This window comes from Mobula hypostoma, chromosome 22 (genome assembly GCF_963921235.1).
Source record: "Mobula hypostoma chromosome 22, sMobHyp1.1, whole genome shotgun sequence".
Taxonomy (NCBI): domain Eukaryota; kingdom Metazoa; phylum Chordata; class Chondrichthyes; order Myliobatiformes; family Myliobatidae; genus Mobula; species Mobula hypostoma.
In genome coordinates this window covers 4,463,791-4,477,970 of record NC_086118.1, presented here as the reverse complement: position 1 = coordinate 4,477,970, position 14,180 = coordinate 4,463,791, and the positions used below count along the sequence as shown (strand labels likewise).

The 14,180-nt window shown below is 46.7% G+C and overlaps 1 protein-coding gene across 1 annotated transcript in view; it reads right to left on the bottom strand.

Annotated features, from left to right (window-relative positions):
* Positions 1–14,180, bottom strand: part of pkd1b (polycystic kidney disease 1b) — a 185,209-nt gene that overhangs the window by 61,258 nt on the left and 109,771 nt on the right. The window contains 2 exon segments of the mRNA XM_063030962.1: positions 7,140–7,283; positions 11,972–12,139. Of these exon segments, the coding sequence (XP_062887032.1) occupies positions 7,140–7,283; positions 11,972–12,139 (312 nt within the window).

The following is a 14,180-nucleotide window of genomic DNA, read 5'->3' as shown; positions in this document are numbered from 1 at the left end:
CAACTTTAACTGGTCCATTTCCGACACCTCCCTCCCCTTTCTCCATCTCTGGAGACAGCTTACCTACCGATGTCTATTATAAACCCTCGGACACTCACAGCTACCTCTTCTATGCCTCCTCCCACCCTGTTACTTCTAAAAATGCCATCCCCTTCTCTCAATTCCCCCATCTCTGCGGGCCTGCTCTCAGAAAGATGTCCTCCTTCTTCAAAGAAAGGAGGTTTCCTTCCTCCACCATCAACACTGCCCTCAACCACATCTCCTCCATTTCACACATGCCTGCTCTTACCCCACCCTCCCGCCACCTTACCAGGGATAGGGTTCCTCTTGTCCTCACCTAACACCCCACCAGTCTTTGCATCCAGCACATAATTCTCCAGTGGGATCCCATCACCAAGCACATCTTTCCCTCCCCCCACTTTCTGCTTTCCATTGGGATCGCTCCCTACGCGACTCCCTTATCCATTTCTCCCTCTCCACTGATCTCCCTCCTGGCACTTCTCCTTGCAAGCGGAACAAGTGCTACTACACCTCTTCCCTCACTACCATTCAGGGCCCTAAACAGCCCTTGCAAGTGAGGAGACACTTCATCTGTGAGTCTGTTGGGGTCATATACTGTGTTTGGTGCTCTTGGCATGGCCTCCTGTATATTGGTCAGACCAACATAGATTGGGAGACAGCTTCGCCAAGAATCTATGCTCCATCCACCAGAACAAACGGGACCTCCCAGTGGCCACCCATTTTAATTCCACTTCCCATTCCCATTCCGGTATGTCCATCCATGGCCTCCTCCACTGTTGTGATGAGGCCACACTTGGGTTGGAGGAACAACACTTTGTATTCCATTTGGGTGGCCTCTAACCTGATGGTATGAACATCAATTTCTTGAACTTCTGGTAATGTCACCCCCCCCCCCATCCCTCCTTCACCATTCTCTCCTTCACCATTCTCCAATCCCTTTTCCCTTTCTCACCTTATCTCTGCGCCCGTCCATCACCTCCCTCAGGCGCTCCTCCCCCTTTCCTTTCTTCCATGGCCTTCTATCCTCTCCTATCAGACTCCCTTTCTTCAGCCTCTTCCACCAATGAACTTCCCAGCTCTTTATTTCACCCCTCCCCCTTCCGGTTCCACCAATCACCTTGTGTTTCTCTCTCCTTCACTCCACCCCCACCCCCACCCCCACCTTTTAACTCTACTCCTCATCTTTTTTTGTCCAGTCCTTTGAAGGGTCTCGGCCCGAAACATCAACTGTACTTCTTTCCACAGATGCTGCCTGGCCTGTTGAGTTCCTCCAGCATTTTGTGTGTGTTGCCAGTATTTTGCAATACGGGCCGTAGATCTGACCTTACGATGACTGACACATTACTTTTTCTGTGGAAGTTCAATCTCATATGCAAAGGTTGGGCATTAATCTGCACTCCTCCACTCTCTCAGGCAGGCATGAAAGTAGTATTTTAAATGCAACTGCAAACGAGATTCTGTTGCATGGATGTTAATGTACACACACTGGTGACCATGTCCGAAGCTAAAAGAAACAGCTCAGTGGGCACCTGAAGGATGAAGTCCAGTAGAAAAGCCACAAACTAAAGAGTAGATGGTGGGTATAAAGAGTGCCTTCAAGGCCACCTATGGGCTAAACACCTCCAGTTTGTGCCATCCCAAACATGGAGCCAAAGATTCCATTCCACTGAGAAGGAGGAGCAGATGGGCGAACATCAAAAACAGGGATGCCACGAGCTCCAACTGGAAAGAACATCAAACGCTTTCTCAGATGCCAAATTGCCCTCGATTCCTTTCCAGAGCAACCTGTTCAGTCTGGCCTTGTTGTCATTCCTGATTGACAAGCAGCTGAAAAAGCCATATGCCTTGGGAGCAGATGGTTTCCTTGCTGAAGTCAATGGTAAGGAACTTCAGCTACAAATCCAGAATTTCATTATCCACATCTGGGAAAAAAGGATATGTTGGGGACACAGTTTGTCACAACCACAGATTTGGCTGAGCAGCAGATTCAGCAATTTGATTTGTAAATATGCACATGCCAGCTAATTATTATTTAATTATGGTAGTATTTAACATTTCTTTTTGTTGTAGCGCTTGTCGACACTTGAGCAAACCACGGCAACATTACGCTGCCTGCTTGCATTCAGCCTTGCCTGAGAAAGTGGACTATCTGACGCTGAAGACTAGCGGTATTCCCTTTATATTTAGAAATTTCTTTCATCTGTGGTGTTGGCATCAAGATTTCCACTTGAGAGTTTTAGTTAATGGCCCTGTTTGGCCTAGCGTTTATTGTTTTTTTTCTCCCCTTAAAAAACTGTTTGTATTAAAGTCTGGAACTATCGACTCGCTCCAGTGCACTTTGTGCGCTTGGGCCACATCTGAACGTACTGACAGCAAGTCTCGACGACACAAAGATGGACCCAGCAGTGTGAGGGCAGCTGATCTTGGCCCTGAGATTCTCTGATCAGGTAGGGGTTAAGCTGCAGGCAATTGAATCTATTCTGGATGAAGTTACTGAAGCAATGAGGCAGATAATTTTGTGCCAACAAGCTCAGTTTCACCGAGAGGAACAGGTATCATCTCTCATCGCAACTGCTCAGCAGCTCACCGGAGACAAGTGAAGTCAGGTGTCTGCAATTTCTACCCTCACCGCCACCGTCCTCAAAACTCACCGCAGAGAGCATGGATCAGCTGACAGCAACTCCTGATCTTGCCAACGCAATTCAGCAGCCTTCGGTTGCCTCAGCCCCACTCCCAGCATCTCGCATATCCTCCCTTTCTGCTGCTCTGACAACCTCTGCCACTCCCGCTCCCACTCCCATGCCCAGTCCGGAACTGATTCCACTAGTGATCTCGGTTCTTGCCGGAATTTTATTACCCAATGTCAGCCGACAATCCAAGCCCAGCCTGGTCGTTTCAGTGTTGATGCATGAAAATTGGCGTACATGGTTAATCTTCTAGATGGATTTCCAATTGGCCTGTTCAATGCTTTACGACAGAAATGATTCCCACAGCCCAGTCATTCAGGCATTTTGTGGCAGAGTTAAGAAGGCTTTTTGACCTTCCAGTATGTGATCAGGAGGCTGCCCACTGACTCGTGGACTTGCACCAAGGCGATGAAAGCCTCTGCAGTTAAATTCCGCACACTGGCAGTAGATACAGGATAGAATGAGAGATCTCTCATCACTGCCTTCCATCATGGACCAAACGCTGGAGTCCAGCAATAGATCACTGTCCACGATCAGCAGGATAGTCTGGATGATCTGATTAATGTGGCTTAATTTCATCCTCACCTATCATCCCGGCAGGCAGAATACCAAGACCGACACTCTCCTCGCAATTCAACGGATCTGAGGACGATGTTGATCCAGAGCCCATCCTTCCTCACTCATGTATCGCTGCTCCAGTGATCTGGGGAATAGAGGTGGAGGTGAGGGCCGCCCAACAGTTAGACCCAGGCCCTGATGGTGGACCTCCCAACCGGCTGTTTGTGTCTGCTGAGGTGCGTTCCAAAGTGTTGGAATGGTGTCAGTCCTCACGTCTGGCTGGACATCCGGGAATTCAATGGACCCAAGCATTTACAAAGAGACAATTTTGGTAACCATCTATGTCCCAGAGTGTGCACACCTATCCCACCTGCATTCAGAATAGAACGTCATGACAGCGTCCTGAGGGTCTGCTATGTCCACGCCTGTACCCCACCGCCCCTGGTCCCACCCCTCAGCAGATTTCATCACTGGTCTGCCCCTATCTAATGGAAATACTACCATTTTGGTCATTGTGGATCGATTTTCTAAGGCTGCCCACTTCATTGCACTCGCTATGCTCCCATCGGCTCATGAGACTGCCATACTCATGGTTCAACATTTGTTTAGGCTCCATGGCTTCCCTCAAGACATAGTGTCTGATCGTGGACCACAGCTTACTTACCTTTTTTGGAAGGCTTTCTGCTCTCTTGTAAGAGCCACAGTCAGCCTCTCGTCTGGTTTCCAATGGCCAAGTGGAGAGAGTGAACCAGGAGATGGAGACAATCCTCTGCTGTCTTGCCTCTTCCAACCACATGTCCTGGAGCTCCCAATTGGTTTGGGCAAAGATCGCCCACAATAACCTCCAGTTATCCTCCATGGGTAAGTTCCCCTTTAACTGCCAGAGAGGATTCCAGCCACTGCTCTTCCCTGACCAGGAGATCGACGTAGGAGTTCCTGCTGATCCAGTGTTACAAGCGCACCTAGAGACGAGCCAGGGCTTCTCTGCTGCGTGCCCAGAGACAACATTCCCGGTACACTGATCAGTTCCATTGACAGGTAAGGCCTTTCAGTCTAGGAAAGGGGGCATTCAGGGGTCCTCCCCTGAAAGTCGAGAGCCGGAAATTGGCTCTACTCTATGTAGGACCATTTGTAGTGGAAAAGGTTGTCCACAAGGTCTCGTATAGATTGCATCTACCAACACCACTGAAGGTCACCCAGTATTCTATGTTTCCCAGCTCAGGCCGGTTACTACCTCTCCCCTGGCCCCAGTCTCCCCACCTCCCCCTCCTCCCCACTTGGTAGATGTTTCCCGCTTGGTATGCTGTGCAGCACCTCCTGGCATCTCGCAGGTAAGTGGTAAGGTCCTGTACCTTGTGGATAGGGATGGGTATGGTCCCAAAGAACATTCTTAGATCCCAGTGAGGGACATCTTGGACAAGTTGCTCATCCGGGACTTCCTGTGGCGCCTCAGGAAGGGTCCCCCGTCACAACCACAGATTCGGCAGCACAACAGATTTGGAAACTGCGCTCGTGAATATGCACATGTTTGCTTATTATTTCATTATAGCTGTATTTAACTCCCTTCCTTTCGTTGTAGCACTTGTTGAGATTTGAGCAAAGTACAGCAACGTTATGCTGCCTCCTTGCATTTGGCCTTGCCTAAGAAAGTGGACTTTCGAGTCGACTGTCGCTGAAGACTAGCGGTATTCATTTTATATTTAGAGATTCCTTTCAGCCATGGTACTGGCATCTAGTTTTTTGTTTGAGAGTTTTAGTTAATGGCCTCCTAGAGTTTATTGTGCTCTTTTCTTTTAAAATCCTGTTCACATTAAAGTCTGTGAACTATCGACCCACTTCAGTCAATCAGTCAGTCAGTCTCTCTCTCTCTCTCTCTCTCTCTCCCTCCTCCCCTCCTCCCCCCCCCCACTCTCTCTCCCTCTCTCCCTCCCTCCACACTTGAGCCATATCCAAACCTACTAACACAGAAATCATGATCACCTTCAAGGAAGGAGATAAATATGGCTTTGATATCTACTGTGGTCTTCATGTGTCTGCCATGGTGAAAGTCCTTCTCCTCAACCATCTCCTCCCATGAGCAAAGAACAGCTCCCTAAATATTAGTATGGATTCTGTCCATTTAGAAGCAATAGTATCAACCGCTAAACATGACCTTTGTTACAACCTCAGCCTTTAACTTCATCACCTGCATGGGACTGGAGCAAGATCCTGAAACTCAGCAGTCAGCAAAAATTTGTCCCCATTTTTTGCTTGTTTTACTACAGCATGCAAGTGATGATGCTAACTGACAGAGCTAACCTCAGTGAGGACATGTCACTAAAGGCCGCATCACTGTCCTGGCCCTTATTCATTGCTGCATCTCACCTTCAATGCATTTCCTGCAGGAATGCAGTTAATTCTCAGAACCAATGAGAAACTGTTCAACCTACATCCTCTCCATTTCAGAACACCCCAACCTCAACAGTTGAGTTGCAGTACAACAATGACATTTGAACTGTACACGTTCAGAGGATGAGCTCCAAGTTACTTTCAACTGGTTCCTCAAAGCAAAGAGACGGGTTTTACACTGACCTTTACAAAATAAAGGCCCTTGGACGGGCTTTACGCTGACCTTTACAAAATAAAGGCCCTCGGATGGGCTTTACACTGACCTTTACAAAATAAAGGCCCTCGGACGGGCTTTACGCTGACCTTTACAAAATAAAGGCCCTCAGCCAACAAGCCCCACCTCCCACTCAGTGAAAACCAATGATGAGATTCCCCATCACCTTCAGTGTGCTGACATGGCCTTCAGAAGACCATGGCCTCAAATCTGTTCCAAAGCACATCAAAGCAGCAATGATCCCCGCCCTGCTTCAGGGACTTGCTCCACCTACCACTGGCATCTTAATGCAGAGGATGGATGTCATCAACAAAGGCTACATAAACTCATCCAAATCATCTGAAAGGATAAACAAACCAATGCCAGATTTATCTCCTTGGGAAGCAGTCCTAACTATACACAGTTGGCTCCGTTTCATTCACATGCCTAACACTAGATGCCAAAAAAAACAGCCTGTTTTAGTTTGTGCAGAAGGTAGATCGAGAAATAGATTCTCAAAGCCCTCTTGGAAGTGGAAATTGAACACTAACTCCTGGGAAATGTGCAGAAGGATCATTCAGGACAGCACTGGGAACCTGGAGCCCAGGCATCAGGGATATCACGTTATGCATTCGCAGAGCAGGAATGACAATAGAGTAGTTTGTGAGCCATCTTGGGCATGGTACACGCTGGGCAACTTCAGTGAAACAGGTCCGCCCAGATGAAAAACATACACACTTGAAAACCCATGCAATGACAGGGGCTTTCGGTAGAATACCCAGTCATCTCATCATGCCATCAAACGGCAGGTACATGTACGAGCATTTGTCATATTCTCACAAACAATCCAATACAGCTCACACAGAAACCCAGTGTAAATGGCAGGAGGGCACCAGCCAGCTCATAATCGACCCAACAGATATTCCCCCGTATATAGAGTAGTGTCTGTGGGTCCCACATAATCGACCCAGCAGATATTCCCCTGTGTATAGAGTAGTGTCTGTGGGTCCCACATAATCTACCCAACAGATATTCCCCTGTGTATAGAGTAGTGTCTGTGGGTCCCACATTAGCCTCATCAATAAGAATAGGAGTGGAAGCAAGAATGGGTGGGGCTGCCTAAGAAAAAAAAGATTTTGAAAGAAAGTTTGGAGCTCCTCTTAATATTCTGGTCAATATCTGTCGATTACCTACATCACCAACAAATGACTCACCACAATATCAATGCATGTGTCAGTTTTTCTTGGACTGTTAATCTGATTGGCACGAGATATGACTTCATATGTACTTACATGCTGCCAACACATCCTTCTCCACCATTCCTTCATTCTTCTCATTTTCAACAGACAGCCAGTCCTGAGCCAGGAAGTAGTACAAGTTATCTGTCTGCTTGTCCCAAACTGCCACATGCTCCAGATACCACGAAGGGTCTAAGCCTGCACAGAGCACCAAGGTTAAAACAAAGATTTGGCTCATCATACAAGGAAAGTCCTTGCAAATTTAAAAATGTTTGGAAAATAACTGTCGAGTTTTTGGTGTTGCTCCTCTGTGAGTGAAGCACACTGCCTGCAGTACATTAATAAGAAATTACTCCAGTTACAAGCCATCAACTGCATTATTTGTAAGAAATTTAATTGTTGCTTGTGTCAGAGTCAGCAGCATCTCTATCTTGGCAGTTGCTCTCCTGAGGAAGCTAATTATGATATTCACAGAGACAATTATTTTGTTCACAACTTCCGTCTCCCCTTCCTGTCAGTTCACAGTGATCTTAAATACTACAGTATGATACTTTAACTTGTTTTAATTAGACACTCACACCTCCAGCAACCCAAGTTCAATCCTGACCTCTGGTGTCATCTGTATAAGCATTGCATATTGGCCCTGTGACTGCATAGACTTCCCCACCACGCCCCAAAGGTGTGGAAGCCCTGTAAATTGGTCCGAATGTGCAGGTGAGTGGTAGAATCTGGGGAGAGTGGAGGGGGTTGTGAATCAAATAAAGTGGGGTTGGTGTGGAGTTAATGTAAATATGTGTTTGAGAGCCAAGTGAACTTGGTAGCCAAAGGGGCTGTTTTCATGCTCTAGGACTCTATGACCTGTGTGAACATACTGAGAGGCTCACTGCTTGCTATCACCCATCAAAACAAAAGCAAATAAAATCTGCACAACAAAAAATGACCAATACAGGCAGACAGAATCTAGAAGAAATAATCTAAAATCAGTCATCATTTGGTGTGAAGTTCATTAAAGAAAATATGCTTAGATTAGAGCAGTTAATTTCCAACCTGCCGATCCAAGGACATGCCCTTGTAACCTATCACCTATTCCTGTGCGTTCCTCCACAAGGGAATCAGTTAGCAAGTCTCTGCACTGAGACCTGTCACCTTCTAGTTATCCTCTTTCGCCTCCCCCCACACTTTTATTCTGGCGCTTTTGCCCTTCCTTTTCAGTCCTGAAGATTGTGGAAGAGATGCATTTGCCAAATCAATCTGACTGGGGTCTACAACTGAGGAAATCCAGGATCCAATTGCACAAAGGGGTATTGAGTCGCAGGTCTTGGAGTTTACAGATTAGTTTTGTGGGGATGATGGTGTTAAATGACAAGCTGTAATCGATAACGAGCATTCTGACGTATGCATCTTTGCTGTCCAGATGCTCCATGGTTGTAGGAACAGCCAACAAGATAGCATCTGCTGCAAACCAGTTGCTTCAGGAGGTGAATTGGAGCAGATCAAAGTTGCCATTCAGGCAGGAGATGATATGCTTCAACACCTTCAACACCAGCATTTCAAAACCTTTCATCCTTGTGCAGAACACGCTGAAGGTTAACTTGCAGGTTGAGTCGGTGGTGAGGAAGGCAAATGCCATGTTAGCATTCATTTCAAGAGGTCTAGAATACAAGAGCAGGGGTGTGATGCTGAGGCTTTATAGAAACATAGAAAAATCTACAGCACCATTCAGGACCTTTGGCCTACAATGCTGTGCCAAACATGTACTTACTTAGAAATTACATGTAGTTACCTAAGATTACCCATAACTCTCTATTTTTCTAAGCTCAATGTACCAAAGGCACTGGTGAGGCCTCACCTTTAATATTGTGAACAGTTTTGGGGCCCTCATCTTAGAAAAGATGTGCTGGCATTGGAGAAGGTCAAGAGAAGGTTCACAAAGATGATTCCAGGAATGAAAGGGTTATCATACAAGGAACGGTTGATGGCTCTGGGTCTATGCTCGCTGGACTTCAGAAGAATGAGGGCGGATCTCATTGAAACCTTTCGAATGCTGAAAGGCCTAGACAGAGAAGATGTGGAAAGGATGTTTTCCATGGTGGGAGAGTCTAGGACAAGAAGGCATAGCCTCAGGATAGAGGGAAGCCCTTTCAAAACAGAGATCCAGAGGAATTTCTTTAGCCAAAGGGTGCTGAATTTGTGGAATTTGTTGCCACATACAACTGTGGAGGCCAGGTCGCTGGGTGTATTTAAGGCAGAGATTGATAGGTTCTTGATTGGACATGGCATCAAAGGTTACGGAGAGAAGGCCAGTAAATGGTGTTGAGTAGGAGACAGGAGAAAAGAATCAGTCATGATTGAATGGCAGAGCAGACTTGATGGGCAAGATCTGCTCCAGTTCTGCTCCTATGTCTTATGGTCTTATGGTCCATCACTGTGGGTGTAAGTGCCACTGAGAGATAGTCACTTAGACAGGTTACTCTGTTCTTCTTGGGCACCAGTATGATTGAAGCCTGCTTGAAGCAGGTGGGTACTACACACTGCCCAATTGAGAGGTTAAATATACCCGTGAAAACTCCAGCCAGATGCTTGGCACAAGTCTTCAGTATTCAGACAGGTAGTCCATATGGACCAGATGCTTTCCTTGGATTCACTCTCTTGAAGGCACGTCATCTTCAGATACTGCGACCAAAGGATCATCGGGAGACATGGGTGTGTATGATGGTTCCTCCCTGTTCTGGTGATCCAAAGGAGCATAGAAGGCATAGAGCTCATTTGGAAGTGAAGCTCTGCTGTCAGCTATGTTGTAAGATTTAACCTTGTAGGAGGTTATGACTTTCAGGTTCCTAAGGTTGTCATAGCTGGGGGTGGTAGAGGGGATAAGCTCCCGCTACCTATAAAGTGCTCCAAATGGCGTGCACCTCGAACAGCCTCTGACAACCAAGTCCAACTCTTAGCCTTCACATGTGGCTTAGCTACAAGGCCTAGCGGAACTGTTTCTACTGACAAGAGAAGGAGCAAAAGCGGACCACTGGCGCCTCAAAACAAGTTGTTTTGGGCAGGTGGGGCTCGTCAGCCCGCCTAGGAGAAGGAAAACTCTGATTTTAAACCTCTGCTACCTTGCAGCCTTACCCACCCATGGGAAAGGCTTCGGGAGTAAATCCCGAGGAAGAAATCCGGAGCCGGGGTCCCTAAAGCAGTTTGATGTTGTTTACAACTTCACTCTGGCATCCTCTGCGATGACACTGGTGTCAAGCTGTATCGGCACTTGCCCTTCCCTTGGACTACATCAGTGACGTGGAGAGGGAGAACCCACTGCATGGGCAACAGCCCATTCTTCAAATCTTCCCACCCAGGCTTGCGCCCTGGAGAGGACACAGTCCACCAGAAGCTCAAACCCATGATCCCCTGGGATTGACAGCTGCCTACTACTAATGGCATTCAAACCCTGCCACAGCTATCGAGCATCCCTCATCGATTCCAGTCTATTCCAGAATCTCCACTTCACCCGAGAGATGGCTTTCCAGAGATCATACCTGCACGTCTTGTAGCATTCTTGATCTCCAGTCTTAAATGCCTCTGATCTGGCTCACAGCAGGTTCTGGTTCTAACCCTAACCCTAACCCGAGATTGAAAAAAATCCTGAATGTTTTTGTGGGGTCTCACTACAGTTGTTTTAATAAAGTCTGTAAGAACTCCGGTGTAGTCATTCAGGTCCTCAGATGAGTTCTTGAACACAGCCCCGTCCACTGACTCAAGGCAATCCTGTAACCGTTCCTCCGGCTCCCGTGACCACCTCTTGGCTGTCTTGATCACTGGAGCCTTGCTCGTTAGGCTTTGTCTGTATACAGGTATCAGGAGTACAGCCAAATGACCCGACTTGCCAAAATGTGGTCTCAGGAAGGAATGGTAGGCATTTTTTATCGTAGTGTAGCAGTGGTCTTGTGTGTTGGGATCACTGGTGCAACAGGTTGCGTGCTAATGATAATTGGGCAGGGTTTTCTTCAAACAGGCCTGGTTAAAGTCACTGACTATGATTTGAAATGCGTCGGGATGGGCCATTTCTTGTTTACAGGCAACATCGTGCAGTTTCGCAAGTGCTTGCTTATAATCGGCTGCTGGTGGTATGTAAACTGTGGTCAGGATCACGGATTAGAACTCCCGAAGCAAGTAGAATGGTCTACATTTAATTGTTAGCGTTCTAAGTCAGGGAAACAAGAAGCTGACATAACACCAATGCCCGTGCACCAATGAGAATTGACTAAAAAGCATACACTGCCACCTCTTACCTTATCAGAATTTGAGGTTCACCCATTCTGAAAATCATAAACTTTCTGGTCGGATAGCTGCATCCTGTGCATTCACTGTTAACCAAGTCTCAATGCAACAGACAATTGAGATCGACCTCATCTGCCTCTGGTACAGCCTCCTTGCCCTGCGATCGTCAATCCTATTTTCAAGTGACTGTACAAGGTGCTCGGAAGAGGAGGTCTCATTCTGCTGCACTTCAGCCTGCTTTTAATCTCACCTTTCCTGCCACGTTTTTGGCCATGGCTCTGACCCTTAAAGGAACCATGCTTAACTGCTCTGCATTTAATCGACGAATATCAGGTCTGAAGATCATTGACGTAATTTCATAGTTCAATGCTAAGAGGAACTTTACATGCTGCAGATTGCAGCAGAAGTAGTTTCAAAAGGCGTATATTTAAGAGGAAAACCGGTACAATTTGCTACGGCCCACAGAGAATCACCGATGTACACCAGGGCCATCTTCCAATAATTTCTATTGGAAGCAGTTTGAACTGCTCTGCTGGGGGGTGCTGAACCAAAGACATTCAATAGGCAGCCGTGGCTTCATACCTGGTGTGTTGGCCAGTTTGCTCATTTGCACCTACCTGTGTTGTCGTGCCAGATTCGGATTTTCCAGATCTCACCCAGGTTGGCATCTGTCTCAACCTGAAAAACATCCAGACTGTTCCTTTGGAATGCTCCTTCTTTGTCCAGGTGACGAGACCCACTCTTGTTCAACCCATACAGGCTGATGCCCACATGAGCTGTGGTACCTGCAGGAAAGCAACAACCTTCATTTAAGAGCAGCACACACAGGTAGAGGCAGTTAGGATCAAATGAGGTGCCTGAGGGGTATAAGAAATGCAAGAGAACACAAGACAGAAATCAGGTGAGGGAGGGGGACAAGGGAATGATGAAAGTAGCAGGGAGGTAATAGATGGAAGTGACATAGGAAGGTGTCAGATGGAATCTGATAGGAGAGGAAAAGAGATGGAGTGGTGAGGATCAGGAAATAAAACAGAAGGGACAGAGGGGAGTGGATACTAGAAGTTAGGGAACTTGATGTTCATGCCACTTGGTCAGAGACAATGTTAGAATATGAGATGTTGTTCCTCTTATCTGTGTCTAGCTTCAACTTGGCAGTAGAGTTGTGTGAAAGACATTTTGGTGTAGTAACATCTCCTTTGTTGGCTTCCCCCTTCTCATCGATCCTTCTCCAGGCACTTAATCCTGCAACTGTGCTAAGTTTTACAACTGTTCCTACGTCTCCTTATTCAGGGCCACAGGCAGTTCTTCACATGTGACACACACAAAATGCTGGAGGAACTCAGCAGGCCAGGCAGCCTCTATGGAAAAGAGTACAGTCGATATTTCAGGCCGAGACCCCTCAGCAGGACTCATGTGTGAATCCAATGGAGTTATTTATTCTATTCAGTGCTCCCAGTACACTCTCCACTAAATCAGTGAGACCCAAAAAAAGAAACCTCTTTGTTAAGCTCGTTCACTCCGTCCACCAGAACAGTCAGGATCTCCCAGTAGCCTGCAGTTTTAAGTCCACTTCCCATTATCAGACTGACATGTCCAGCCATGGCTTCCTCTACTGCCAAGCTGAGGCTAGAGGAACAGCACCTCTTATTCTGCTTTGAAAGTCTCACACCTGAAGGCATGAACACTGATTTCTCTAACCTCTGGTAATCAATCCCTGCTGTCCTTTCCCTACCTATCCCACTGGCCCGATCACCTCATCTCTTTCCCCTACCCCACTCCCTCTATCTGCCCATCACCCACACACTCCTCCCACCAGTTCCCCTCCTTTATTCTGTAGTTCACTGCCCACATATTAGATTCTTTCTTCTCTACCCCTTCGGCACTTGCACCTATCACTCTTTGCTTCTTACATCACTCCCTATCTGCCTATCACCCCCCCTCAACAAGATCAGCCTATCACTCATCAGCCTTTACACCAACCTCATTCTCCACATTTTTACACTGGCTCTTGCCCCCCCCTCGTTCCAGGCCAGAAATCCAGTTGTTCATTTCCCTCCAAAGCTGCCTGACAGTGCCACTAAGTTACTCCAGCAATCTGTACGTGGTTCCAGATTTCCAGCATCTGCAGTGTCTTATGTGTTTCTTCCCCTCCACTATACAACAATGTGACCTGAATGCCTGAGTATTTCCACAACTTCCTCTCTATATTTCTGATTTCCAACATTAATTTCCTTCAGGATAAATATAGTTTTATCTTATTACATGAAGAATGATGCCATTAATAAGAAATATGTAGATCTTGTACTTCAACATGATCAGCTAAGGTTCTGGACTCTTAGATCTACTGACCTTGATCAGGGCAGTAATCAGGTACTTGTACAGATACAACTATTTACCGACAGCCAGTCATTAGGAACTATATCACACAGCCAGAGTTTCCCTTCCCGATCAGATATAATCAGGTACTTGTACAGATATGACTGTTTACCGTCAGCCAGTCATTAGGAACTATATCATACAGCTAGAGTTTCCCTTCCTGATCAGAACCCAGGGGAACCCTTTCAGCTACTTACATTTGGGAGATGGAAAGTGAATGACAAAGAGAGAGGTTAAGATGCTTAGAGTCATAGAGCACAACAGTAGAGAAAAAAGCCCTTTGGCCCATCTATCCATGCTAGCATGATCTTCTGCTTGTTTTACCTACACTCAGATCACAGCCCTCCATACCTGTCTCATCCATGTACCTAACCAAACTCCCCTTGACATCACATCTATCACTTCTGTTTGCAGCTTGTTCACCTTCACACCACTCTGAGAGAAGAATCT